Source organism: Fomitopsis serialis (assembly GCF_022376445.1).
Source record: "Fomitopsis serialis strain Sig1Antser10 chromosome Unknown B0H18scaffold_134, whole genome shotgun sequence".
Classification (NCBI taxonomy): domain Eukaryota; kingdom Fungi; phylum Basidiomycota; class Agaricomycetes; order Polyporales; family Fomitopsidaceae; genus Fomitopsis; species Fomitopsis serialis.
In genome coordinates, this window is record NW_025955094.1 from 50,298 (window position 1) to 73,790 (window position 23,493).

Below are 23,493 nucleotides of genomic sequence, written 5' to 3' on the forward strand. Positions count from 1 at the left end.
ATTGAGTGTATACAGTGGCTGGCTAACCCAGGAAATGCAAAGCAAAAAAATGCACATGTGCCTCTGCAGATTCAATCTGCTTGTTTATGACTCAAATATGGTCTATATGTACACTGCAATGTATATGTGTAGTTCAGACACTGTGGACTACTCAGTAGCTTCAATAATACAGGTAACAAGGACTATAATGGGTAATCTGAGCATCTTTTGCCATCTTATGGCCCTTGCATACAATGTAATGGTAACCATTGCAGCTCAAGGCAATCATACACTTGTCTTTGATGTATCTGTATATTTCATAGATTTTCTGCATTTCTCTGAGCCCTACATGCCCCTGTTTGTGTATGATTCCTCTTTGGGAAGGTCACATACTCCATATGGTAATTATGCATCCACTGCTGGCTTTGTCTTGCTCACAGACACAATCTAGGGATACATACCTGAATGTGTACTTACACTATGATCTTATAGGGTTGTCCAGTACATGAGCAGTTCCAAGAGTGAAGTAGCAGGCTTATATAAGCTCACTGGGGCCACAGCAACCATCTTACCAGGTTATTGAGAATGCTATCTGATCTGATGTCAAACCCATGCCATATACAGCTTTATTCACATTGCCTGGCTCATTTTGAATATTGTCTCAATTTTCCGCTTTTTTCTGAGTCTAAACAAGCTCTCTTAAGCACAGTAACAGTCCGCACTTACATTGCTTACTAAGCGCCCATTAGGCGCCCAGATGCCGTTCGGAGGTGCATCCATGCGGAAATTTGGCAAAGTTGCACCTCCGAATGGCATGAGAGGGATGCCAAGCTGCTCTGATTGGTGACAAGCCCTTTTCTGCCCTAATCAGGCAGGCTGCCGAGGTTTTGAGCTGAGTTTGAATCTCAGCCACAGGCTCCTTAGTGGCACTGTACCTGCTGTACTGTGGCCCCACTAAAATGCGGAAAATTCCCAAAATACCACTCAGGCTCACCTTGTACTGTTTGCTGTAAGTAGTGATTGGCTTCTCTCTCTAAACCCTTGGGCAGGCTATGGCATATTCAGAAAATGGTGGACACCTGTGGCACAAAGGCCACAGTTCATGCTGAGCATGCTCAGAATACTGACTCTGTGTCACATGTCAATAGCATAGCCATCAGAATTGTGGGTCCACAGAGCTTTTTCACACTGGACTGATCCTACAAAGTGATACAAAGACATTCAATGGTACAAGTTGTGTTATGCAGTTACTACTGTTGTGAGGAAATCTGTAGGCTAGCAATGTCATAAGGTGGGGCCACCACACTACCACACATAGTATATCAAAGTCTGATTGTCTCTGCAATGCTAGATAAATAGTAGGAAATAAGATAAAATCAGACAATCCCATGACTTCACATTGTGCTGACTGTTGTAGGCCAATGCAAGACAGTACATCTCACATGTGCTAATGCAGATAGTCGGAGCCTTGCGACGTCGGAAATGGACCAACAAAGTCCATTCCGACTGATTGACAAGGCCGCGTCGGTATTGGCATGCTGTGGAGCAAGCCGGTAGGCTTTTGACGTGAGAATTTAGTAGTTTGGCAAGTGGTGCAACTCGCACAGAAGGAAGCAATATCCTTACCAATGTTCGGCCACCAATACCATCATTGTACGTAGTCTGACATGCGACAAGTACCTAAGTGTCCAATGGCAGTATGTGCTTCACTGAGAATAATCTCAGGGAGTACTCGACAATGTACCGTTATTTGCAGGACGCACAGTACTTCACAGTCAGCACACGGTTGATACCATAATAGGCTGTCGCGCAGTGGGAATGCGCAATGATCTTCCGGGTGCTCAATGATTGCCTGGAATAGTCGATCTTTCGAGTATCCCGACCGGATTGTCTGATTCGTCTTGTGCAGGTCCAGAGCTTGTTGGATGATTGTATCCAATGGTGGCCCGGAGACTGCAGAGTCGAGTGTAATTGGGTCCGAGACTCCGAGTCTTCATCCGGTGGATCCGTCTCTTGATCCTGTGCGTGTGCCACTTGTGGCAGGTGTGCTGCGAGTTCCTCGGCTTCACGCACGCACAGGTTGAGCACGGATTTTGGTGGGACGAGGGTTTGAGAGTGTCTCGCCACATGGGTCAATCCTAATGTCAGCAGATACATAGTCTTGTGGCTTGTGTAGTACGTCCACACCTTCGTCAGCAAAATAACGCGAAAATGAGTCCGCAACAAGGTTCTTTGAGCCTTGTACATAGACAATCTCAAAGTCGAATCGACTGAGATATTCAGTCCATTGCTCGAGTCGTGGTGCGAGTTTGCGCTTGTCCTGAATGAAGACAAGTGCATGATGATCAGTGACAATGTTAAAATGTCAGCGTATGAGCTTATATTCCCATTTGAGAAGAGCTTTGAGTACACTGAGAGCCTCCATTTCATACGTGAAATACGCATGCTGCACAGGCATGAACTTCTTCAACATGAAGCCAGCTGGGCAGCAGCTATCCCACTGAGGACCTTGGCCATACACTGCACCAACACCTGACGTAGACGTGTCAGTAATTACCCAGATTGGGTCTGAGTTTCGAGGGTCAAAAGGGTGTAAGACGGGGGTCTTACACGCAAGTGCTTTGATCTCATCAAAGCATTTCTGGTGGATCGGACACCAGTTGAAAGACTGACCATTTCATGTGATGCTCAAAAGCGGACCTGTGTAAGCAGCGAGATTGGGCATGAAGTGAGCAAGGTATTGTATGAGGCCCAAGAAGCGTTGTACTTTGTGACAGTTGTGAGGTACAGGCCAGTTGCGAACGCGAGACATCTTGCCCGTGTCAGCATGCAGTCCCTTTTCGTCAATGACATGGCCGAGACAATTGACTCGCCTTGCAAAAAGGGTGCACTTGTTCACACTGAGATACAGCCAATTTTTGTGCAGCTTCTTGAGTACCCACTCGAGATGCTGTTCATGTTCCTCAATAGTGTCTGAGAATACAAAAACATTGTCTAAGTAGACGTGTACAAACTTACCAATGTTGAAGGAGCGTTAGTATCTCCCTGCTGCATAACGAGGCTGTAGAATGTACCATAGACTGTCGCGAAGGCAGTCTTATGGATGTCCTTGGGGTCCACGAGCACTTGCTCATAAGTGTTTGACATATCAATCTTTGAATGATATGGTGCGTGTGCAACATCATGCCGGATCTGGTCTTGGTCCGGAAATGGAGTGATGTCCTTGATTGTATTTGTGTTATGTTGCTGAATGTCTGCGACAATGCGAAGACCACCATCCTTCTTCACAATACAGAGCATCGGAGCAGCTTGCTCCATTTGACATTCCTTCCACCATCCATTAGCAGTGTACAATTGAATCTTCTCAAGCAGTTTTGGCTTGAGAAAGTCTGTGCATTTTGGTAGGTAATAGGTATACCTCTTATTCTCATCAATAAGAGGGATCCTGTGGTTGACTTCTCTCACCGGAGGAAGTCCTGGTGGGACTGGACCAAATAAGTTTGCATATTTGTGCATTAATTGTTCACGCATTTGTGCAATACGTGCTTCATTATCTATAGATCGGTAATTAGCTGTAATGTGATGGAAGGACACAGTTTGCAGTGAATCCATTGATTCACCACTGCTGTGCCAGTGGTTGGCTAGTCAATGTGAATGCGAAGGCACAGGCACAGGCAGATTAGCCATCTGTGTCGTTACATTGGCAGTGGTGCGGCGAGAAGGAAATGTTCGCCACCGATGATTGGCAGTGTCCTCCTCCTCCCATGGAAGCAGTGCCAGTATTGCATGCTGTCCAATGCAGATCACCAACTGTGAGAAGTCGAGACATACACCAAACTTTCACATGAATGGTGTGCCAAGCATGGCATCATAGCGATCCAGGTTCACCACATCAAAATAGACTTCACCTCGGAACATTCCCCAAAGTACAGGTATGTTCGCGCCATAGTTGATGCGCGAACAACTGCCAACACATCCCAGTTGCAGGATGGCTGGATTCTCGAGTTCGAAGGCTTGTATGCCTGCAACTCGAGCGAAATCTGGACTAATAGAATCAGTAGTACTTCCAGAATAAAGCAATACCAGGGCTTGAAGCCCATTGATGGTCAAATATGCAGTCAGGCAAGTTTGATCATACCGTGTTAAGTCAGGCCAACGGCCCATTACAGCGCGTCGCACGGTTGCGCGCGTTGCGAGGGGCTGTGAGCTTGAACTGGGTGCATCAGAAGTGTGCATAGCAGCACGAGCTGACATGGCTCGTAGTGCAGGATATGGCGGAGGTGGGTCGTGCATTTCTGCATCATTGCTCAGCACTTGTTGAGCGAGTGTGATTGTAGTGTCGAGTGAAGGCTCATCTAAGTATTCATAAGACAGATCTGGTATGTTCATAGAATGTACCATCCAGTCTTGGTTGAGCAATCACTCGTGAATGTGTTTGTGATCTTCTGCACTTGGCCGGTAGTGTTTGAGGCTGCGAAGTAATTCATACCTCGTCCATAGTAATTCATGACTTAACATGCGCAAATGGCCTGTAAGCGCGAGCGCGTACATCAGTAAAGTCCGGTACAACAGACTCAGGGTCAGGGATCTCTTCGAGAGGTGGCATTGAGTCGTAAGAGGAGATCGACATTGCGTCGGAATCCTCTGGCCCAGTCGCCACTGCAGCATCTACTAATATGGGATCTACAAGATCTTCCGCAACATGTTCATAGTGTATTCCACTGCGCTCAGATACGGCCTCAATTACAGGGCCTCTACGCAAAATTTCACGTACAGCAGCATTGTCAATCGACTCGAGGTTGATGTTGTCAGCGCCATTACTAAGCGCTTGATGCCACTCAAGCTCGAAAGTGCTTGCATTTGCAGGGTTGCCCAGCAAATCAACATTGCGGGGGACGTGAAATATACAGAGCCCGTACGAGGTACGGTCTCCTTGCAAGACTTCAGTATGTTCTACTAGGTCATTGACCTATGAAATGTTGATGCAACACATTGACCCGTAGTACACGACTCCACAGCGAAGTGCCAACCTCTTGCAGTGAGCCCAAGTGGCCCACTCGCCAACACTCACCGCGAATTCGGCCTCGTCAAAGTTGTGATCCAGTTGGTCCGTGAATAGACTGAAACATGACTAGCGCAAAGCATTGTCCGTGGGCCAGCGACTCACATCGCCATTTACTGGACGTTTCGGCACAGTCAATACTCGGTTCAATGCCAGTACTTCGCGGTGCGAGGTACTGGCTCCCCAAGTGATGTCGTGGCCGTAACGGTCACCAGTATCCTGCACGTCGAGTCGATTGCTCGATGCACGCGGTACTGGTGGTACCTGTCTCGATGTCTGACGTGAGGCCCGTATGTCGAGCCCACGGCTTGATGTCCGTGTCTCTGTGAGATCCGTAACCAGTACGTCTTCGCGCGATATACTGGCGGTGGCATGAAGCAAGCGGTGGTTGCTCAAAGCCCCGCTCGCCATACGCTGCGTCCGTCGATCCCTGCCCTCGTGTCGGCTGGGCTTTCCGTTCTTCCAGCTGCAGCCGGAAGCCACCAAACGGCTCTCAGAAATGTGTCTTCGTTCGGGTGCACGATGACACCCTCGTCGCGCGAGTCGATGCGGACACATCACTTGATATACTTGATGTGCCTGCCTCACTGCACGGCCCAGGCACCTGAACCCGCGAGAACGAAGATTTGGTACAGGAACGGGGGGTGGTGACGGCGGGGCGAGGACCGTGGGCTACTCGCAGTCCAATTCACCGCCAAGCTCCTCAGTCTATCATAGATGTCGCGCGAAAAGGCCGATATCTGTGCGTGAGCCACAATGACGGTGAGTACGTTGGTTGACCGAGCGAGCTCGCCGATCGTACCGCATTGCGTGACCGTGCCGGTCGCGACATGTAGGTCGCCCCGTGGGCCGTCAGTACCACCGACGTGCATGGTGACCGCCACGGCAACCGTGTTGGTTGTCGTGGTCGTCACGAGTGGTGGTGGCTGTGTAGGAGATGGTGGGGTTAGAGGCGGGGGAGGCACGTCCAGCAGGGACGCACCTTCATCTTTCGAGCACGTATGCTCGTCTTCCTTGCCTATACCGCACCCTTCCCCTTCCCCTCCTTCTGCCAGACGTTCCTCGTCTACCCCTCCTGCCTCTGCACTCTCATCCCTCTCCTCTGTCCCTATCCCTCTCCTCCTTCTCTCCTGAGCGCTATCTACGGAGTGCGCGCACGATGTGCTTGTCGTAGTCGCCACTGACGTCGGGGGCCGCTGAGAGGTCGATATTGAGTTGAATGGAGTCCCTAGGAACGAACCATCAGCGAGAACTGTGAAGTTCTCGCCAGGTTGACGGTCGGGAGGCCGTTCTCGCCGGTCGGGATCCGTAGGCACCCGGCTGCTGCACTGCGGGCTGCGATTTCGAGCTTGCGCGTTTGGTGGGACTGCGCCAGCGTCGGATGGCGAGCTCGCGGCGTCGCCGGGATTGCAGGAAGGTGGTGGTTGCTGGAAACACCGAGGTTGAGGTTGAGGTTGAGGTTGAGGTTGAGACTTGCCAGCGGAACCACTGAAGGTTCAGCCGCCTTGAGGTCGGAGGCTCGCACTTCCTGTACTTAGGGGTTGCAAGTCATCCTGGACTGCGGCCGCACATGAGTGCTGGCCATCCGAGGGTGGATCGAGGTTGTTCCACGTTCCTGCTAGCTGACCCAGGCGGGGTTCGATTGTACCGGATGCTCGCACTTCCGTGAGGATGTGCGGGCCGCCTTGAATTGCGGTTGGACGTATTGTATGCCTGCCAGACATTGAGTCGCGAGTGAGGTCGTCGGGGTCCTCCCACTCCTCGGCCAGCCGAGCCAAATGGGGTTCAGCTGCGTTGGAGCGGCCGAGGGCCTGAACTTCCGTGAAGACGTTGCAGTTTATTTGAAACATAGTTGATCGCGCGCTGCAACTGCTCGACGAGAGGTCAGGGAACACCGCGAAACAGGCAGTCAAAGTTGAGCCGGGCACGGTTGGACATGCATCGCTGCGGGTCCGTCGTGCCGCCTTGCAGAGTGAAAGGTACGGCCGCGAGGTCGTCCCGTAGCACAGGCGTGCCCTCTTGCAGAGCTGAAGGTACGACCATTAGGCCATGCCGGATCGCACCACGCGATCTTCGTGGGCCCCAGTGTGCACAACAAAGGTTCCATTTGTCGCTGCAGCTCTGGGCGCATTCATGGAAGCGTAGGGCACGTCGAACGCGCAGATCTGCGCGTCCACGGTGTCGCCGTGCATTCTGCCCGGTACAACCTGGAGGTTGTACCAGGGCCCGTGCGTGTGATGTGTAGCCAACAGGGCGCACGACGACCTTCGTGTTCGTCGATACGCGTGTTGGCGCGGGCACAGGGATAGGCGGCGGCGAAGGAGGTACATCCTGTAAGGGCGTACCTGTTGAACCGTATAGGCGCCCACCGGGCCGCCGGGTTCCACGGGCCGGATCACACTGCACATGCTGGATCCGCACTTACCGCATAGAGCAAGTCATGCGTGGGAATGGACTATACAGTAGTATTAGTCAGCGTCTCTCAATGTATATAAGACCCACCAGTAGCATAGCTCTCTCTTCAGTTCCTTCACCACAAAGTAACTTGTGTGCCTCAAGTATCCAACCTTCAAGCAGGTAAGTTAGAGCGCGGTCCACTACGTGTGACCTAGTCTGCTCAACAGTACCTATAATCATCGAGCCTGCCAGGTGCTCCGGCTTGCTCTCGTTGTCGAACCCTTCCTTCTCCCTTTCTGTCTGCTCATAATCCCTATCCTCCTTACGCCCTCCTCGCTCTGCGTTCTCCGTGGTCCGCTCAGTCTTGCTGCTTGGCGCTGGACCTAACGCGCGTCATTCAAGTCCTGGTCGCGCGGCTGGGTTGCGTGTCGCCAGAGCCACGGTAGGAGTCGCCAGAGTCACTAGACCCAAGAGAGAGGCCACCCAAGTCAAGTCACGAGACGAGAGGGGAGAGGTGAGGAGCCGGGGAGGAAGGAAGTAGTGATCTGGTACCGCGAGGTGCCAGGTCGTTGGTTGCCGTTGACTGAACCGGCGGCAGGTCAGCCAGCCAGTCGCGGATGCAAGTTTGCCTTCGCGTTGGGACGGCGCGTGCGTCTGGTTTGCCAGACGGGTGCGTGCGGTGGCTGCCCAGAGAGCGGGAGTGGTCGAGGACAACGAGGAGGTGGTGGCGGTGGCGGTCGCACGCAGTGCGGTGGGCGCTAAAACTTGGGGTGCAATGTATGGATTATCCTTACCTTTTCGTCCGCGCGAATTTGTACTGTTCCGGTGGTAGACAGATTCACGAATACATTGATATAACACTAAGAATTCACTACCTTTGACACTTATCAACAAACAGAGATTGGTATCAATTGTGTACAGTACCTCGTTGCGGCCTCTCCAGATCACTACTGCGCCATGCGTAGGCGACCAGACGTTTGTGGATGTAGCAATAGGTAGATTTAAACGAAATGATTATTGCTCGACCACCCGTTGTGGTCTATCAAAGGTCAAGAGCAAGCTTGAGCTGTCAAGCGATAGACTGCCGGCGGATTGGCAAAGCGGTTGGGAAGCTCCCGATTGATGGCTAGACAATGCGTGTATAGGCTGCGGAGCGGAGGTTACAGACATAAGTACAAACACTTCTACGCTTTCATAATCGTACAGTACGGACAGACGAGCGACTCGAGAGCAGGGATAGGCGAGAGCATGGATAGCGAGATTGATAATGATGTTGACAGCAATAAAATAGATGTACTTGAGGACCTACAATTAACGTACCTCACGGAGACTCGACGAGTGTTTCCTTCGCAATCTGGCGAAGAGCTGAGAGTGAGGTGTCCCTCCCTAGTCTCCCTGCTCCTCATCAGACACATCCATATACATAGTCGAGCTCCCTTTACCGCGGTCCTCGTCATCGTCAGCCATGCGTGCGGTCGAGCCCCCGTCACGCGAGGTACGCCCGCTGTAGGACACGGGCCGATTCTGAAGGCGGGTTAGGCTTTCGTCCAAGGCTGCCCCCATGTTCAGACCCTTTGCGGTCACCATGAGGTGCGTAGGGCAGGGATCTGGCTTGTCACCTGCCAGATGTGTACGGCCTTGCAACGGAATGACTACGCCGTTGTATGCGTTGAGACGGTATAGAGCCGTGTAACGCGCACCGTTTACTGCGCCCGTAATCAATTCGTCGATGAAGCTCTCGACATCCTCGAGCGTAATAGGCTTGTTCGTCAAAGTGGGCCAGTAGACTTTTCTGAAGTAATCTTGATCTTCGTCTGACGCCTTGTGTACGGCCGGCCACCACAAGTCTTTGGACTGCTTGAGCTGCATCACCTCCGCCATAGCGCAAACCTGGTTGTCGAGGGCCTGGCGAAGGCCCTCAAGGAACTTGGCGTGTTGATGTTTGAGCTGGGCGGTGTTGTAGTCGCGCTTGACAGGCTTGTGTTGTATAGTCAGTTGATCGTGTCAGTGTTTACAAGACGAAGACTCACGATGGCTATACCCTGCTCAACCCACATCTCAAGGGGCCACTGATTATTGATGCCTTTTTTCAATGTACGCATCTGCCTGGTGCTCTGTGGGTCCACGTTGAACAGGTGCATGTCTATCGCCCCGCAGAACATGTGGCCTCCCGCGCTCCAAGGCCTATGCCGGGTATGACCCCACCGTGGTCCAAGAGCTGCTGCGCGTATTGCTGGTCGTCGTAGGCCAGGTCACTTTCCCGCACGTTCAAGCCTTTGTCGGGGGAGTGATAGGGCGGGTATTCCTCAGCATTGATGCAGAACAGGAATGACATTTGTATCTCTTTAGTGTTCAGGATGTGCTGTCGCCCGGCGTGGTAGAGCTGTGGAACTCCTCATGTTAGCACTGTAATAGACAGGAATGTCAGCCTGCACGTACTCACCTTACGCAAAGCTTTCCGGAAATCCTGAGACTTCGACACCTCCAGTAGGCCCATCGGGTACGTTCCAGCCGTCATCACCAGGCTGACGACGGAGTCCGGAACTGTGACCTGTTCGGTCTCCCCAGGAACAGGGTGATGGGGCGCCAGTTGCAAGACCGCAGTAAAGATTTGGTGCAGGAACTGGGGCGGCACGTAGATGCCCACTTTCCTCCTGACCAAATTAACAAACGCGTGTATCATGTCCTCGTGAAGAAAGAACGGCGAGCTCATGTTGAGAGTGCACGCCTCTTGATCATAATAGTACCTATAGTGACGCGCTTCAGCAGTTGAGATGAGAAACCCTACCCTAGCGCACGCACTTGACAAAGATCAACTGCGGATGCTCCTCCTTGATCGTTAGCTGCAGCTGCTCCCAATCCTCCTTCGTAAAGTCCTTGACTAGCTGTGTAGACATGATGTTAGAGGAGTACTACACTGAGAAACGGAAGATGAGACGCACCCAATCGATGTCGCGAATGTACGGAAAACCGGGAGCTGAGACCAAGTTACCGAAGGCCTTGTGGACCACAGCTGGATAGGTTAGTTGATGTTGCTCGACTGCATCCTTGTTCTCCTCGACCTTGCGATCAATTATGTCTAAGATGGCGGGTCGGGTGAGGTGTCTGATAGACGGTGATTCCAAGGTCGTTTACTTACCAGGGTCCCTAGACTTCTGGTGGCCAGAAGGATGGGCGACTGGCCCAAGTTGATCAGTTTGCTGTACCCTCACAATGTAGGCTATGGTTCTCACCTTGTGTGGGGCAATTGTAAATGTTGTCCACTTCAATCTGGTAGAGAGCGCGATCTTCAGGTCTCTGAACAGTACCCTTGTGTGAGTTGCTGTCCCCTCTACCTCTCATGCGAGAGTGGGAACGAGAGGGGGAGGGACGAGCAGACGGTGCACGCTGCCGTACGATGCGAGACATGGACATCGATGCGTACGGGGAGCCTACGATAGTAGTGTACGAAGCTCGACTGGCAGAGAACCCTGGCTGCCTCATTTGCCTCGTATGCTGAGTCACTGACCCACGTGACCGCAGGTACAGCAGCCGGGGTCCCCCCCTTCAGAGGTACGCTCCATGCGCAGCCCCCTATTCCTTACCTCGAGTAGGCCCAGCTGCCCTGAGCAGGTCTAGGACGCCCGCCGTGCACACGTCAGATGCTGGCGCCTTCCGCGTCGGCTCACCGAGTTGCGATACACTCGGACATCGTTTCAAAGTACGTACCCCGCCTCTAATCGCTCGCAGCCAGGGCCGGCGTTAGTGGGGGACATGCGCAGCCATTTCCCATGCCACCGCCTCCATCGCTTCGGTGGTTTTACGCCCAGGGTGGTACAGGGCATGCGGTACGTAGTATAGAGACCCAAGCTGCTTTAAGTACTCACCGACTTAATATCCGCGTTCAATACACACGAATTCACACCAATACAACTGTGTGATCTGCCTGCGCAAGACTGTCTGGTCAACGGAGCAATGTTGGTTAAAGAAGACTCACCGTGGCTCGCAAAGGGTCCTCTTTTTTATCTCTAGGTTTCTTACGAGGTCGCAGTCAAGAGAGCGCGGTAAAGCGCCGAGTAGGGGCGCGATCGCTGCCATATGCGCTCGTATTCACGTGCCCGTAGTGCATAGCGTGGGTGTACCCATGGGTGTCTCAGAGCATACCCATACCCATACCCACATGGGTTGCATACCCATGCCATGGGTATGGGTTTTGCATGGGTATTCTGAGTACCCATGGGTATGGGTAATGTTATGGGTAGTCCTATGTGCAGTTCATGCTCAATGGCTTGCAAGATATGATGACACTTATTGTGCAGAGGCCAGAATATCAATCAGGCACTGTACAGTTGGTGAATTCTCATCATAAATTGATGCTATGTGCAAGACCAAGGATGAGCACCCCTCAGACCAGTTCACTGACTGTGTGGTCAATCACAACAGTGGGAGTTTCCAGTTTTTGTCCCACATACATGCAAGAACAATAGAAAAATGAGTGGGTATGGGAGGGGTCAAAGGTTCCCAGTGTATCAAAGTCAAACATAGCAATACACAGGGGTGTACCTTTTTCCAAGTTGTAGACCTGTAGTGTTGTTGCATGTCATGCTCACTTGTTATACTGCAATAGAATGGGCAAGTGTGTTGCCTGAAGTAAGAACTGAAGGGTAGGTAATACAGGATAGGCAAAGATGAACAACTGACAAAAAGGGAAAACAATGTAAACAAGGCACAAAGATCATGTAAGCAAGGTATGTATTACAACTCATAACTCTGGTGGTTACACAAGTGTGTCATAACAGTACAAATAGCTACACAGACCCACAAGAACTGAGGAATGAAACTAGCAAGGTTGTATACATCCATAGATCTTACATATTTTACCAAATATGAACAGTGAGGCAATGGGCAGAGCCTTATAACATGTGCTGTTTACATATAGCAGTATCACAGGTCAACAGTCAGCAGATAAATATACCTCAGACTCAACAACTACACAACTGAATCACAGGAAAGATGTAGCAGTGCTCCATCAATACCAGCAGTGTCTTTCACATATAACAGCCTGTGGGAAGAGAGTCATATCAGGATTATTAAGCAATATCATCACAGGATCCCCACATTTCATTACTTTTTCACCAATATAGCATCAATAAGGGGCAAGGCCTGTCAATGACTATGCCAAAAGGCAGTTTCATTGAGCTTAGCTTGCCAATTGTGAAGTGGTGCATATAGGCCCTACTCTATGTTAAGAAGGTTTGTCATCTGAGTGGTCATGTGGCCGCTGTCAATACCATTCCACTAGCACCTTGAATTTATTGAATTGACCAACAAGGCATGAACACTACCTCATAGGTATGTACTGCTGGTGTGACAAGCATATAGGCCCATCTCAAAGTGTTTGTGACATAGCAATCATGCTGATTTCTTTTCCATCAGGATCCCTTGTCACAGGTGACCAACTAAGCATTACACAGTATTACCAGCTGTCTAACAAAGACAGCTTTAAAGTAAGTAGGATTCAGTATGGTCACATTGTTTGGTAGAGCATTCCAGCTACACCATACTGACAAACACATGGCACTGCAGTAATCATTGTGCATTGAAAAGGTTAGTTGAGCTTTCTCCTAATTCTTCATTTGAGCCACAACAGCACATACACTGCAATGCACATTAGATATTTCATTTGCTTATTTGATGGCCTCAGCAATCTGTGTATTTGATTATAGCATATCAATATTGGCAAAAGCCATGTCATGCATGGTCAATGAGTCTTGAGGGAAAAATGACTGGTGACTTTACCATACTGCCACTATTGCAAAATACTCTCAAGCAAGCTTCAGAATGGTGACACCCTAAATGCTAGCATACTATGAGAGTGACACAACACTGAATACCTGGCTAGGAATTAACATTGATTACTGCCAGTGGATAAGCACTGCAGAAGTCCATGGGTTTCATGGGTACATGGGTCAGATTTTGGCTACCCATACCCATACCCATGCATACCCATACCCATGACCCACATGGGTTACTCATACCCATGCAATGCACTAACCGTATCGGGCTGTGTCTGCATTGTGGCTCGGCTCGATGCACGAGTGACAGGTCGGCTCATTGTTGTCGGCTGAGCCCGTTGCTTGGTTTTGGTTGTCGTGGTCGACATGGGTTGGGGGTAGATGGGGTAGATGGATAGCGCAGAGGTTGGATGAAGCGAGTTGACTGTCGAGAGTGAGAGTATGAGAGTAAGCGAGTATGGTCCTTCGAGTTAACAAAGATGGTAGCATAAAAAGATGTAAAGGTTAAAAGTCAATCTCACCTTGTTAATGAGAATAGTGCCTTAGCTGATGTGGCACTTGTATCATCCAAGGCTATAAGCATCTTGCCTGAATCATTCTGAATATTGTCTGATTTTCCGCTTTTCCCCGGGTCTCAACAAGCCCCATTTGACCACAGTAACAGTCCACACCTACATCACTTACTAAGCACCTAGATGCTGTTTGGAGGTGCATTGGTGCCAAATTTTGGGATGTGTGCATCTCCAAACAGCATGGGAGGGATGCTGGGCTGCTCTAATTGGCTCAGCAGGTGCTTTCCTGCCCTAATCACTAATCAGGCAGGCTGCCGAGGTTTTGGGCTGAGTTTGAATCTCAGCCACAAGCCAAAAATGCGTAAAATATACAAAATATTCCTGATGATAGGTATGATGTCATAGACCCTATAGCTGGTATGACATGCCCATGATGTTCAGTGGTCATGGCACAATCCACAAAACAAAAAAAACACACATATGCCTCTGTGCACATGAATGCATTCCTTTTCACTCCCAAATTGAATCTTTTGAAGCCTATAGACTGCCCATAGATTCTCTATGTCTCTATGACATCTGAGACCTGCCATATAGGGTAGCTGACCTGCCTCAAATGGTAACTTTCACTCAGCTGCTCAGTCTGGGCTCAAATAATGCAGATAAAATCAGGCAATATTATGTGCAATTGGACTACTTTGTAATGCCTGTTGTGTGTAATAAATTGATCCTTCATGGAGCTCCCCCAGTCTATGACTAGTATGGCTTGCCAAAATATCCAAAACCCAAAAAAGCAGAGAAACACCTCTACCTCTGTAGACATAATTGGGTAGCATTTGATTGAGATACACTGACTGAGCTCCCACCAACTGTAATAGATATAGTAAGCTCACCTTATAGCCCTTCATTCAGAGTGTCTATGATAAATTTGAGCCCCAGAAGTGGCTCAATGAATAGCACAATGCAAAGTTCATTCACAAGTGACTACAAAAATGAACACATTGTTGGCTCTATAGCACATATCATGTCCTTTATAGACCATGCATGTAGTTCACAGAGCATGAGTGTGTCTAGCAATGCACAGTACTGCTATGAATGGGGAAATATTGTCATAACATTGATGTGTTAGTGTCCCAGCACTGAATGAATGGTTTTGGAAGTTCTCTCCACTGGTCAATATGCTTAGGCATGTCCCACAGATCTCCAAGAATATTATCCGATTTTCCTTTACTTTTCTGAGCCCAAAACAAGTGAGTTTTGCTGCAGTAACAGTGTGCACTTACATCGCTTACTAAGCGCTCCATTGAGCGCCCGTTGCCGAAGCGGAGTCGCTGACAGGCCGGTCACTCACAAGGGATTTTGGAGCACTCCCATTGGCTGGGATGCTGACAAATGCTCCCTTTTAAAGTAATGTTCTCAATCTCAGCTCTTCATGCCGAGTTTTTTGATGGCTTCAAGCAGCACTAACTGAGCTCTTACTAGAGCCCCATTAAATGCGATAAAATCCCAAAATATTCCTTCTCCATGGGATGCTCCTTGGATACTCATAGGTGTGTCCAGATTAGGTATCTTTGAGAGCACTGGCCATGACAAGTGATATTGAGGCATATGAGCAGATCTTGCTGTGCATACTTACTAGAGAGCTCCACAGGTATGAGGGGAGTCTTTGAAGCAGACATGGAAACCTGCCATATATGGTTAGCCTCTTGCCCATTTAGGAAGTTGGCTATGGATGGCCTCTGCAGTACTGGATAAATAGCAGGAAAATCAGAAGAAAATCAAGGAGTATTATACATCCATATTGTGCTCACTATTGAGGCTCACATGTGGCAAAAAACCTATGATAGTGCAGAGTTTCCCATGCATGGCCTGATATAAGCCACTCTTTCAGTGAGTCTTTGTATATCTTGTAACCACCAGTATCACCTGGAATTGTCAGGAACTGGCAACTCCAAACAGAATCATAGGCTGCTATGTTTAGTTCAACAGTTCAACAGGCCCTGAACATGCAGGGTGCCAAACTTTGGAGCTGAGTTTGAATTCCAGCCACAAGCTCATCAGTGACACTGTATTTGCTGTGCTGTGGCCTCCCAAAAATGCAAAACCAATTGGGTATATTCCCAGTCACATGTATGATGTTGTAGAGTCTGTACATAGTATGCCTTCCCATACATTCATATCAATGGCACCATTCACAAAGCAAAATAAAATACACATACCTCTGTACACACACATTCTTTCACATTGTTTGTGTTTCCTCTGGTGCTTACCAATTACCTATGAATTGTGTGGATACTATGTAGTAGCTGACCTGGAAAGTTTGAATTACCTGTCTGGGCTCAGAAAATGCAGACAAAAGAGGGAAATGTTATGTAAGATGCTACCCACCTTGTACTACTTGCCATAACTAGTGATTGGCTTCTGTTTCAACCCCTTATGTGGACCATGATCACTCAACAGTGAATACCTGCAGCACAAAAGTCCCAATCAATGCTGAAAATCCTCATATTATTCACTCTGCTTTGCATGTCCCTTGTATAATGTCATAGCCATCACAAATATGGGTTCCAGAATTTGTTCATACTGTACTGATCCTAGAAGTGACACAGAGACATTGTACTGTGCATTTACTACTCTTACTAGAGAACTCTGTAGACTACCAGTGTCATGAGGTGAGCAATTAGACATGCAGACTTACCATACATAGTATATCCCAGCCCTTCATGATTGCTGCAGTGCTGGATAAATGGCAGAAAATAAGATGACATCAACTCTACTCCCTCATATGAACATTTCCTGGAGCATATCTAACCTCTATGATCATATTACAGGCTAATGTATTACCAGGTCCTATTGTTATGCAATGACCCTTAGTATGTGGTGATAAAATTCTTGGCTTGTTCATATGGGCAGGGAATGATTGTACCATGTATTGATGATGTCTATGTGTGCAATGTCTTTTGTCACTTGGACTTTCATTGTTTACTAGGCAACAAGCAAGAGACCATACTATGGTGGACTTCTAGGCAAATATCTGATTGTCCTTCTCTAGATCTCTAGTCAACAATAAGTGACTTCAGATTGCTCTCATTGGCAGCAACATTTTCCCTTACATGTTATTACAAATGCCAGCTAGTAGGCTAACTCATGCTGGGTTCTTTGATGGTATATGGAAAGTGGTAAAATAACACTTTAGACCCAGTGTGCCATTTGAACAGCATTGTATGTATCATGGGAAGGTCTAACAAGCAGGTATTATTACAGATGGTGCATTGTGGTAATATCTGTTGGAGTACCTGCCATGCCAAATCAACAGTAGAGAATCTGATATATTGAGAGGGTGGTTTAATGAGAGCAATGTTGTGGCTGATGTGTATGCATACAAAAGAAGTGTCAGCCAGCAAATGAGACTGTAAATTATCTCACAAAGGTATAAACCCTTTGTGTTCATGGGACTTATGACTGGACACCATGACCATTGAGTATGCATGTCTGTGCTCTTCACAGACACTTTCCTATGAATATAGCAATTATACACAACACATGGCAGCTTACTTACTCAATTGGAATATTGCTCATCATGGAGCACTGAAATCAACAATATGGATAACCAGGATACATGGAATATTTGGGTCATCAGGCAGCAACTAGATAGTGCAAATGTGAAATAATGAATTTCTTCACAAATCAATATGTGTCTAAACCAATGGGATTGCACTGCCAGCCATGGCCCTCTCCCCAGCAAGTTGTAGAATAATGCTTTGTAACCTTCAGTCATTACATGTCAGTACAGTGGACATAACAGGAACAAGGTCTTCATAAGATATACCCAGAGAATTTTTGACTGCATCATGTGATTGTGGCTGTTGGCACTTGACACCCTCCTGAGGGGGCAAGAACAAGAAAACCCCTATCTTCTCCAAATTACGTAGACTAGTTTCCCATTGAGCACACTCAAATTGGAGATATTATGTGTATCTTATATCTGATCATGCATTTTGGCAGCCATTGTGCCTTTTCCATGTGAAGATACATTTATTCCACCTGAGTGCTCACTCTTGGCAGTAGCCAAAGCTCAGCCACAGACATGTCCAAGTTGAGTCCATTCACCACCTTGCTCATTAACTTGCTTCCTGTTTCCCTTCCACTGTGCACTGTCCAGATTGATCTACATGATAGCCATAAGTAGTACTGCAAATTGTGGTAGTAGAGTCACATGTAGTACCACTGTACTATGCACTGTGCACAAATGCAATCCTCACTGTTTTGACACCATTGAGGTGACCATTCTTACTACGTCTAGGCCTGTCAAGGGCCCAAGGCTGCTTGCCTCATTATCAAAATTCTTCTTAAAGGCCTCAGTGGGCAAAACCAATGTCAGCCAAAACACTAGCTTTCAGCTGATTTGTAAGCTGAGTGTTTTGCCACTTGCGCAACTATGAGACACCTGCATTGTGGCACACCATACTACATAATATGAACAGGCTCTATTTCTCTCCTTGCCATACATGAGTACACAGATTGTTTCTCACAGGGGATGCCTTGGGGGCTCATTGCACACTCTGGTGCTATTCAGACATTTTACTCGATTTCAATCATGTCCATACATGGTCATGTACCACTTATCACCGTGGCACATGTGACCCCACCATAGCGCCGATAGTAGTCGAGAGTGCTCTGAGTATCTTATTTGGACTTGTTATTGCTTAAGATGAGGGACCCAATGGAGCACAGCTTCAATTAATGTCTTGATGATGGGCTGTCAGATCAGTCTACTACCATTTCAAAGTCTCATTGTTTAATAGAATATGGCAGTTTGAGTCATGGGCATGTCTTCATGAATTACATGGTTGCATCAACAGATCTGCATCTATTTCCCACCCCACATTTTCTGTGTCATAATTAGCAAATGGCATTGCTCTAATAACCTCTTCCCAGAAAGTTCCAATACCTAATACCCAATACCAAGGAATATCAAGAGCCTCTGTTGCAAACAGATCACGCACACACAAAGCATTGCATAGCAGTACAAAACATGACCATCAGATTACTGTAGATGTGCCGAGTGCTGCCCAGAACCCATAGCAACTTAAATTATACATGATCTCTGGACCTACTGCAACACAGAAAACACTACTTTTGTACATACAACAGTCAAGTACAGCTTAACCGTCCATACTGAACAGGTCATCATCATCACCGGTTAGCACTGGCCCGCTTAGGGGACTCAAGGAACCTTGCGGATTATAGCTACGCCCACTAGGTTACGGGCGGTGTTGCCAATGGTCGCCTGTGGACCACCTGTCAAGGATAATTGTCAATATATGAAGACACATGAAGCAGGGAACATACGTGTCGCGGCAGCAGAGTAAGACAATCGCGAGAAGACCGTCTCCAAACCTCCCAGGGACGTTGTGTTAGTTGCTGCAGAAGCCTGTGCGTTGAAGTGCACGAGAGCGTCCAATGCGTTCGCAGCCCCGGGCGACACACTGTGCCAGTCACCCGACGGACTTTGCGCGTGCCCAAACACTTTGGTACCTGGCGAGTACCCGCCCGCTTGACTGAAAGCGCCTGGCGTGGATGGAGACGCGATGACGGGCGGAGGCAAAGCGTGAATCCTCGAATACCCTGCCGCCAGTCCTTGAGGTAGACTCTGCCCGGGAGCGTGTGCTTGTAAAGCTCTGGTAAATGGTGAGTATGTCGCGTTAGGACCATCTACACGAAGAACACACCCGTCATTGATCATCGGCGCAGGATGTCGCTGCTGTCCGAAGAACACATCCGATGACGGGCTGCCCATGGGAGGTCGATTGCCGAGAGCGCTGGTATGAGGTGGAGACAAGGCACCCGGTGCAAGACTCGGTGGGTGCGTGCCAACATTGGCGTGAGACAGACCGTTGGGGTTGGTCGCGTGCAACGCCGACAGCCCGCCGCCGAGCATGTTTGTACGCTGGACCTTGGAGTTGAGGTAGTGGTGATGAAGACCTGGGAGGAACGCTGCAGAAGCGTTCGACGGCGACAGCATGTCTTCGCCTGATCTGCCAGCAAGGCCAGAATTGGACGTAAACGAGCTCGGCGTACCGTTCCCTAGGCCACCGCCCGTGACGCTCGTTCCCGTAGCACCTGCCAACTCAGACGGGCCTGCACCAGTCCCACCGTTGTCCGCCCATATCGACTTGATATCCTGAAGCAGTGATGGTGCCGGCACCGATCGGGAGTACCTATGATGTTGACCTTCTGTCGTGAGCCTGTGACCCCCGATTGCTCCGTCGCGATCTGCTCCTATCATATTGGGGCGAACGCCGTTCGTGCGGGACAATCTTCTAGATCTCTCCTCAGGCGTTAGCAGATCCGTAAGGGAACTTGGGAGGAATTCTTCCAAATCCTCGTCCTCGACAACCACCTCGCCTACAACACCGCTGTCCAGTCTTCGAGATGGCCGATCCTTTGACCAAGTCATCATCGCTCCTAAAGATGCAGACAGACCAGAACGACCCGCGTATCCACCAGACGCGTCCTCCTCTCCTTGAATTGCGAACACGGAGCGAGAGCCCGGGGCCGAAAAGGGAGAAGTAGACAGACCGGCTGCATGGGGAGACGTACCCGGAGAGAACCCGTTGACGCGAGCAAGACGGCTAGCGGACTCTGAAGAGCGAGGAGGTGATCCGATCGGTCCAAAGTCGACTGGCGGTGAGCCATGCGCGTTTGCCATTCGGCGAGGAGCAGTAGGGGTGCTTGTCGGAAGCGCACCAGCTTCGCTAGCATCCGCGTTCGCCGATGACTCGATCTGAACAGGCTCTGTCGAAGTGGTAGTGGGAGGAGACACCGAGGAAGAGACGTCAGGCGCCGGCACTGCGGGCGGTTTACCCTGTGCGGGCGCGCTCGGCAGTTTGTTGCTCTCGTCGGGCAAACCGAACGAAGCAAAGTCGGTATCTTTAACAGGCGGCGCAGGGGTCGATGGCGACAAAGTGGCCTTCAGAGGCATGGGAATGCTTGACCGCGAGTTACCCGCCAGAGCTCGCGTTGGCGCGGTCGAGCCTGAAAGCAGGCCGTTTCGATTCTGAGCACTGCCAGACCCGCTGCCGTGCGCTCCTGTCTTCTGACCACGTCTGCCACCCTCGCGGCCGCCGCTGCCACCAGCACCCCCAGCTTGTGCGGCAAGCTGGGCAGCCTTCTTGTTCTTCCTGTCCATAGACATGCTCTGCCCGGGCAGGACGTGGGCGAGGGCGCACTTGTGTCCGAACTTGCAGTTCCCTTTGACGAACCATGCGCAGACCTCTTTCTGCTGTCCGGGCTCCAGGACGTTGTGGGAGAAGGGGCAGGACGCGCCCGCGGTGCACGAGCCGACTCTGAAAATTTGCAGGGGACATGGGAGAGATCTTTGGCTGCAGACGGGGCAACGTCTGCTCAACAACTGGTGGCACCGTGAATCGACGGGTACGTACTCTTCGCCGAGCCCTTCGCCTTCCCGCTCTTGTCTCTTTCCCTATCCTTCTCGGGCTCAAGCTCTCGGCTGGGCTCCTGGCCGCCCTCGGCATCCTTTCTGTTTCTGCTGTGGGCATGGGGGATTTGCGAGCGATGTATGAGCCGCGGGAGGGGAAGGGGAGGCTGGAGGGGGCGGGGCGTTGTGGGCGAGCAGTGGGCGGCGGTGGACCTCCAAACTCGGTTTGCACTTACAGGCCACGTGGTTCAATTTTCGGGACGGATAAGGACTTGTCTCGGCCCAAACGGGAGGGCGTCTAAGCATTGGCGGGGAGACAACACTGACTGGGCGGTGGCCTCCCGACGACCATCCCAGACGTTGCCTCCTCAGCGCTCGGCCTCAGCACCCTCGCCATCCCGCAAGCATTCCGCCTCCAACCCTCCCCGTCATGGCCGACGCGGAAGACCGCGTGGCGGCGAGCAACTTTGTCGTCGGCTCCAACTACCAGATCCTCGATGTGATCGGTGAAGGTGCATACGGCATCGTCTGGTGCGTCCCGCTGCCCTCGTCACACAGCACGCTAGACAGCGACGCCATCACGCTCTAGCTCAGCCATCCACGTCCCGTCCCAGCGCAAGGTCGCCATTAAGCGCATAACCCCTTCGATCACTCCATGTTCTGCCTCCGCACCCTCCGCGAGATCAAGCTCCTTCGGCACTTTCATCACGAGAACATCATCTCCATCCTGGATATCCTCCGCCCGCCAAGCCTGGAGGAGTTCAAAGAAGTCTATCTCGTACAGGAACTCATGGAGACGGATCTCCATCGTGTCATCCGCACCCAAGAGCTCAGCGACGATCACTGCCAGTACTTCATTTACCAGGTGCGCTCATGCGCCGGCTCTCCATGTGTCCCCTGCTCTTGGCACGCTGACCGTCGCCTCGTCTCCGACCATACCACGCAGACGCTCCGAGCATTGAAGGCATTGCACTCGGCTGATGTGCTCCATCGAGATCTCAAGCCATCCAATCTACTTCTAAACGCCAATTGCGACCTCAAGGTCAGCTCCGTCGCGCAGAGTGACGCGCTTCCCAAGCCATCTGACCCGTCCCCATCGCCTAGCTTTGTGACTTTGGACTTGCACGTTCCGCACGCCCGCCTCCTAACTTTGCGAACGACAGCAGTACATTCATGACTGAATACGTCGCGACGCGGTACGTCTGATGACTGTCTACTGGAAGCTGTGTAGTAATCATGTTCGTCTGTACTAGGTGGTACCGTGCGCCAGAGGTCATGCTCACCTTCAAGGAATATACACGAGCGATCGACATCTGGAGCGTCGGCTGTGTCCTCGCAGAAATGCTTAGCGGCAAGCCTCTCTTTCCCGGCAGAGACTGTGCGTAGCTGTCGCTTTTCGTAGGCCTCTCTATTCATTGCCCTGCACCTCAGATCACCACCAGCTTTCTATCATTCTGGATGTCCTCGGGACACCCTCTCTTGACGATTTCTACGCCATCACGTCTCCGCGGTCAAGAGAGTACATTCGTGCCCTACCATTCCGGAAGAAGAAGCCATTTAGTATGCTCTTCCCGACTGCGAATCCATTGGTAAGAATTGAGGGACATGTGGCATCCAGTCTTGGCTGACGGCCGTGATAGGCTCTGGATCTCATGGACAAATGTCTTACATTCAGTCCGAAACGTAGGATCGAAGTCGATGAAGCTTTGAAGCACCCATATCTAGAGGTATGCCGCGTCCAGCCCACGCGGTAATTGCGCGCTATGCTGATCGCCACGTTAATGTGTATCAGGCTTACCACGACCCGCAAGACGAGCCGACGGCAGAGCCACTTGACCCCTCGTTCTTTGACTTTGACTATGGCGAAGCTCTCGGCAAGGAGGAGCTGAAAGGTGCGTGAAGAAACCTCATCCACATGCAGGGCTAACCGACGTTTGACTTGCAGTGCTGATCTACGACGAGGTTACGCGGCCACACCCGCGGTAACCCCTGCTGATTGCTTTAGTGTGAGTGTAAGATGTGCGTTGAGCAGCCAATACCCCGCGGCAGGCCGAAAAGTACCCTGGCCATTAATGTGTACATGTATGTATCTATGACGGGGCGATCTAATGGATCTATGTCGCTCGCATGTTCTGTCCAGTTGTACAGTGTACTTATGCATCCGTGACCGTCTGACTGGAGCATGCCGCCATGGCCAGTTGGTGTGAGGCGCGATCGTGTGGCGTGCGATCGTACATACGTCCTCGATGACGTCGAACGTGTCGCCGACGTTGAGCGACGTTATGTTTAGAGACACATACTTAAGCTGCCCAATCAGTCCTCGTTCTCGAC

The 23,493-nt window shown here is 50.3% G+C and overlaps 5 protein-coding genes across 5 annotated transcripts; 1 reads left to right on the forward strand and 4 right to left on the reverse strand.

The window, feature by feature from the left end:
• Window positions 1-1,639: 1,639 nt before the first annotated feature.
• On the reverse strand, window positions 1,640-1,867 carry B0H18DRAFT_847133 (uncharacterized protein; the record flags this gene model as incomplete). The annotated part of the gene is made up of 1 exon (XM_048039568.1): window positions 1,640-1,867. A coding segment is annotated over one exon (228 nt), but the record flags the coding sequence as incomplete, so codon positions are not given.
• A 3,382-nt stretch (window positions 1,868-5,249) lies between these two features.
• Window positions 5,250-11,262, reverse strand: B0H18DRAFT_959262 (uncharacterized protein; the record flags this gene model as incomplete). Its single annotated transcript, XM_048042794.1, has 21 exons — window positions 5,250-5,533; window positions 5,646-6,237; window positions 6,282-6,574; window positions 6,612-6,857; window positions 6,937-7,386; window positions 7,411-7,441; window positions 7,467-7,496; window positions 7,544-7,608; window positions 7,669-7,821; window positions 7,906-8,255; window positions 8,759-8,839; window positions 8,862-9,415; window positions 9,469-9,581; window positions 9,644-9,821; window positions 9,882-10,185; window positions 10,241-10,323; window positions 10,381-10,517; window positions 10,578-10,616; window positions 10,672-10,869; window positions 11,023-11,120; window positions 11,147-11,262. 21 exons carry the CDS (start codon window positions 11,260-11,262, stop codon window positions 5,250-5,252), a joined length of 4,395 nt encoding a protein of 1,464 aa, XP_047887215.1.
• A 3,568-nt stretch (window positions 11,263-14,830) lies between these two features.
• B0H18DRAFT_959263 (uncharacterized protein) lies at window positions 14,831-15,400 on the reverse strand (the record flags this gene model as incomplete). Its single annotated transcript, XM_048042795.1, has 5 exons — window positions 14,831-14,956; window positions 15,005-15,052; window positions 15,073-15,120; window positions 15,201-15,301; window positions 15,358-15,400. 5 exons carry the CDS (start codon window positions 15,398-15,400, stop codon window positions 14,831-14,833), a joined length of 366 nt encoding a protein of 121 aa, XP_047887216.1.
• Window positions 15,401-18,618: 3,218 nt separating this feature from the next.
• B0H18DRAFT_1041135 (uncharacterized protein) lies at window positions 18,619-21,272 on the reverse strand (the record flags this gene model as incomplete). Its single annotated transcript, XM_048030567.1, has 2 exons — window positions 18,619-21,068; window positions 21,167-21,272. Coding segments are annotated over 2 exons (2,136 nt in total), but the record flags the coding sequence as incomplete, so codon positions are not given.
• A 186-nt stretch (window positions 21,273-21,458) lies between these two features.
• Window positions 21,459-23,472, forward strand: B0H18DRAFT_1041144 (mitogen activated protein kinase-like protein). Its single transcript, XM_048030568.1, has 9 exons — window positions 21,459-21,674; window positions 21,795-22,027; window positions 22,109-22,204; window positions 22,267-22,358; window positions 22,416-22,540; window positions 22,594-22,751; window positions 22,803-22,889; window positions 22,955-23,054; window positions 23,108-23,472. Exons 1-9 carry the CDS (start codon window positions 21,593-21,595, stop codon window positions 23,146-23,148), a joined length of 1,014 nt encoding a protein of 337 aa, XP_047887218.1. The 5' UTR covers window positions 21,459-21,592; the 3' UTR covers window positions 23,149-23,472.
• Window positions 23,473-23,493: the final 21 nt, after the last annotated feature.